Below are 5,000 nucleotides of genomic sequence, written 5' to 3'. Positions count from 1 at the left end.
AACATGATGTAATGCTGTATACAATGGTTTTAACTTGCAGCTGTCCACACCTTCTGTAAAAGTTTGAAAACTAATCTGATTAGACACTCCCATATATTGTGTTTCCAATAATTTCTATAGTTTTGTTTATTCATTCAGCATGACTCACCAAGACATTTCCTTGAAGAGTATTTCACCTGAGGCCATAGAAATATAATTGAGAATTTTACTAAAATAAAGTAACAGATCAGATTATGATGAAAATTGCCACCTGCTCGGATTTCTGCATGACAGCCTTGATTGTGATAGTTGTGTGGTGTGTGTATATGCACATACTGTATATATCCTGAATTTTTAGTACTGTAATCAGTTTATATTAGCGTTCCTGAATATTGTGATGTTGTAAGTTAAGAAGGAGAAACAGTGCTCTAGATAAAAGAAAAAAAAACGAGATTCTACAGAATACTAGAATACTATACATTAGATAAATAGCCTAGTCTTAACTGATGAAGCAAGCTTTGAGTATCTAATGCAGTAGAAACCATGAAGCTAGTAATTGTATTGATTAATAAGTCAAAAGGAAGGGAAACCCTAATAAGTAACCATTGCTTGTGTGGTTTCCTATATCTGGTTACTCCTGGATATGTATGCATTGTTATATGACCAATGCAGACAATTAAACACCATGCAGTGTTACTATGCTTCCTGCAAAGCTGTTTGGAAATGCAAGATAATCAATAAATGGTACTGCAACACTCCTGACTAGAGCTTATAAATCGGAAAGGAATTGCACAGAGCTTCGTTCCTGACTCCTACCACTTCTGAATAGTACAGGAGAATTCCGTCTGTTCAAAATTATAGCTCACATTACAGTTTCACTTCCTGAAGTCTTGCTACGTTAACCCTGGCATTAACTTACTGAAGTGTTGTTTGCTTTCACTGCCCATTTCTTGTAGGGGCATGGTTATCTGTCCAATCTTTCCATTTCAAAAACTACTCCGCTTGGTGTGCATTTTGCTAAGCATAGCAGCATACCCCTCAACCTCGTGGCGCAAGAAAGCCAAAAACGGGGGAACAAAAGCCCCAAAACAGGGATAGATTTTTAAATATTGTTCTTACAAACTTAGAAAGTTGCTAGCATAACATGGTTTGCATTACTATGGATTTTCTGAAGACTATGAAGTCTGAAACTTAGACATGTGTCATTACTTATTGACTTCAGTTGTCCATGATTTGCCAGAAAGTCACAAAGTTTATGAAGAACAAACGAAAATTATGAGCCACCTTACTGGAAAGGTACGTACTTCTTTAAGAGTGCTGTGGGCGGGGAAAGCAAGCTCCGCCTTCTCGGCGTGTACACTGTAAAGCCTCTTTAATTGAGACTGTCAACGAAAGGAAGGTAGAAGTAGAACGGGAGCGCGTGTTAATAAGTAAGAATGGAAGCTCATGCGAGTGTAGCGCTTGTGTCATAGTGCATATGCACCCCCCCCCCCCCTCCCGACAATAGGCAAGCAACGTGTGCAGTACAGTGATCAGAGAGCGCCTATAGGACTCAGTTATGTGGAACAACAACATGGAAGTACATCGTCATCTCTGTGGAGCTCTCCAAGTCTTACCCAGGCAGCAGTGCCCAGACATGGCATCGTAGTGGGTGAGTGGTAACAGCCCCAGCCGGGTGGAAGGAGGCAAGCGAGGAGCTTCCACGGAACTGCTGCCGCAGCGGACTTAGGGGTGGTTTGCTTGTGTTTGCAGCTGTTTTTGTGGGTCTTAGAGGATTTTTTTGTATAATAAGATCTGGAGTCAGGAGAACTCAGTTGCATCAGGGGCTGTATCCTGCATTCCTCATGAAAAATTATCCCTGGGGCTGCTCTCCGGCCATGTCTGCGGCGATGCCGAGCAAGCAGGCGGAGTGGCTACAGGAGGAGCTGGAATCGGGCAACGGGTCACTATTACTGCTGGACTGCCGACCTCACGAACTGTATGAATCATCGCACGTCGAGACGGCCATCAACTTGGCCATCCCAAGCCTCATGCTACGCCGCCTCAAAAAGGGTAATCTTTCCATCCGATCCATCATCCCCAACAACGAGGACAAGGAACGCTTCGCCAAACGCTGCTGCAGTGACACGGTGCTGCTGTACGACGAAGGGGGCCCCACCAGTGACGGCAGCGGGACCCTGGGCTCCGTGCTCATGCTCTTGCTCCAGAAGCTCCGAGATGAGGGATGTAAAGCGTATTATCTGGAAGGTGAGCAAGGAGGGACCTTGGCAGCAAGACTGGAAACGTTTGTATGGTGGGAGAATGCATGTGCCCATTATGTAGATATCTGCACATTGCGAAGCACTTAATTCTTTTTATTTCTAGAGATTTTATTTGGACTTGGACTGCAGTTTGGGGGGGGGGGGGGGGTGTTGAATTTGGTGAGTATCCAACGAAACTGTCAACAGACAGCTGATGACTTTTTTTATTAAATAAAGTTATCATTTGTTTCCTCCAAGGGCCATTCGAACCCTAATGGTAACTTGAAAAATGTTATATTTTCTGATTACATACCAACTTGACCATCTCCATAAGAGTGGCACTAATGGAGCATAAAACACCAACGTTTATCCAGCTGTGGCGGAATATATTCTTACTGATTGTGCACCGAACTGCTGTAGGACGTTCTGGTTTTACAGTGGTAGATATAACATTAGACTGTTAAATGGGGACCTTGTAAAAAGGATGAGCTTAAGAGATGCGTTTGATACAAGTTTGCGATTACATACCTTACAGTTTAGACAACTGCCATAGATAGCTTCTGTAAGGAGTTTCTTCGAATCCACCGAGCTGTTAAATGAGTGGAAAACACTGCGCTGACAGCTTTCAATAGTTCTGTAGTGAGTGGCCTTTAGATTAGATTTTGGAGCAGACCCTTGGCTGGACTGCTCCACATTTCTAGGGACAAACATTCCTTGCTTGCTTTCTGCATTTTTTTGACCTAACCATTTGCCCTAATTGCATAAATAGTGGCAAAGGTCAGTATTGTAGTACAGTTCCATTTTTGCAGAATATTTAGTGTTTCGTGGACAAACAAGGCATACCATATTTAAACGGGGGTGGTGGGCATCTTCGTTATCCTTGCTATACGGGGCAAAGCGTTTTTTTTTTTTTATAATTTTGCAAAAGGTGCCCTTAATTGTTTCATGTACCATCCTCAGTGGAGAACTACTTTTCTTAGGCTGTAATTGCTACAGCCAGTGCTATATATGAACCATTTACCCCCACCTCACCACAAGAGCACACTTACGGGGGGGGGGTCATCTCACCTGTATTACACAACGGTCAAATCGGTACAATGTCGCATATAGCACTAAACAGAAAAAAAGACATTTGTTTTCATTGCAGTGAACTGTGCGTAAAGCATTTTCATGAATGGCACCCTCCTCCTCCAGTCTGTTATTGTAAAACATTTGCTTTGTAATGCGGGTCAGCTAAGGTTTTGGAGCCTGTACCAACGCATTGCCAGTTACACGGAGCTACCCCAGTGAATATCTCATCTTCTTGGAGGCCCGGGATACAGGCGGATGTTTCTGCGCCAAAGTTTATTTAAAAGCCATTTTGGGTGAGGCTGAGTGCTGCCCAGGTCGCCCAACGAGTTGGTGTTATTCTAAGTATTTGTGGTGGGAGCATAGCATTGCAGAACTTGAGATGTGTTTACGTTTCTTTTGTAAATCAATGTAAATGCAACCAAGGAGGAAGCTTTAATGTAAGGAGGGTTTTTAATATATTTAATGGCCCCCTGTAACTTGCTTTGTCTCTGGTGAACTTCAGAAATAAAACTAGAAAAGAGAGCAGACATTTGCTGCAGTTCCGCATTTACAAGAGATGGAATGACTTGAGAGAAAAGGGAATGTGTTTCCAATTAAAATTCCAAGATGGCTGCGCCATGTTGTCTTGTTTGAGAAAAAAACGGGCGCATGTTTTTCATGAATGAACGCTGACAGAAGCCTGCCACTTCAGGTTGTTTTTAAGAATTGGAGAGCTGGCTGCTGCTTGTTGTTCAGCCCAGACACGTCCTGTTTCCTCTTCACTGTTCACACCCAGAGCCTGCAGGTTCCCCACTGTGGTTATTCTGCAGAGAGCTGCTCTTAAAGCTCCAGCAGCTGGTACAGTGTGCGCGAGCCGCCTCGCGCACAGTTTTACTTTTGTAGCGTGCGCACTTGTCTTTAGCTGGCATTTAAAGGTGTAGATTGACACATATAAACAGTTTCGTTAATCCAATGTACCTACAAATGTCAGCTAACTTGTGGTGTTTAGATTGTCGTGGGGTGGAGACGTGTCTTGCACCGGGTTTAGTGCAAAAGGGAATCAGATAAATAAAGCTGAGTTCCTCGTGGAGCAGTAATCATGTGCATACTTCTCGACCTGTTAGCCCAAGAAATCTGGGCAAAGTCTAAAATAATTGGGGGGGGGGGTACATATATTAAAAATCGCGTTTATAAACTTAGAAAGTTGTTAGAATAAAAGGTCTTGTGTTACCATGCATTTTCTAAATTATATGAAGTCATACTCAATTGCCTGTCATTATTTAGTGAATTCAGTGCTCATTGATTTGTCCTAAAAATCCAGATCATCACAAATTTTGAGGAACATATCAAAAATATGAAGCAAAAATTCTGGACATTCTGTGAAAATCTGCATAGTTAAGCATGAGTGGGGGTCCCGAAGTGACACAACATATACCTACGTTTGCTTGTTATCTCAGCTAAAGGTGGAACTAGACATACAACCTATACCTGTGTAGTGCTATTTTTTTAATAGGGTATTTGTATGAAATAATTATCGGGGACATATTCATCTGTTTTGATCAGCAAGCTAAGCTTATATCTACTTTTCATTTTACAGTGTTAAAGGAAAGTCTTTGTTAAATTCTTTGGTGCTTTTCTTTTTTCAGTTGCCAACATAACATGTCTTGCAGAGTAGATCTATTCTGAACAATTTTTAATTGTCTGTTTTTGCTTTTATCCCATTTGTAGGTG

General features: G+C 42.1%; 1 protein-coding gene across 1 annotated transcript in view; it reads left to right on the top strand.

Annotated features, from left to right (window-relative positions):
• Positions 1 to 1,363: 1,363 nt before the first annotated feature.
• The window catches only part of LOC122795062 (dual specificity protein phosphatase 7-like), a 24,591-nt gene continuing 20,954 nt past the window's right edge, over positions 1,364 to 5,000 (top strand). Inside the window, exons 1-2 of the mRNA XM_044063640.1 lie at positions 1,364 to 2,226; positions 4,998 to 5,000. The exon at positions 4,998 to 5,000 is cut by the window's right edge and continues 426 nt beyond it. Coding sequence (XP_043919575.1) covers positions 1,824 to 2,226; positions 4,998 to 5,000 — 406 coding nt within the window. The 5' untranslated portion in view covers positions 1,364 to 1,823. The remainder of the gene's footprint in view (positions 2,227 to 4,997) is intronic.

Source organism: Protopterus annectens, chromosome 1.part0 (genome assembly GCF_019279795.1).
Source record: "Protopterus annectens isolate FY-2018-M chromosome 1.part0, PAN1.0, whole genome shotgun sequence".
NCBI lineage: Eukaryota > Metazoa > Chordata > Ceratodontiformes > Protopteridae > Protopterus > Protopterus annectens.
Note: the sequence above shows the minus strand (reverse complement) of the source record. Positions and strands in the feature narration are given on the sequence as shown.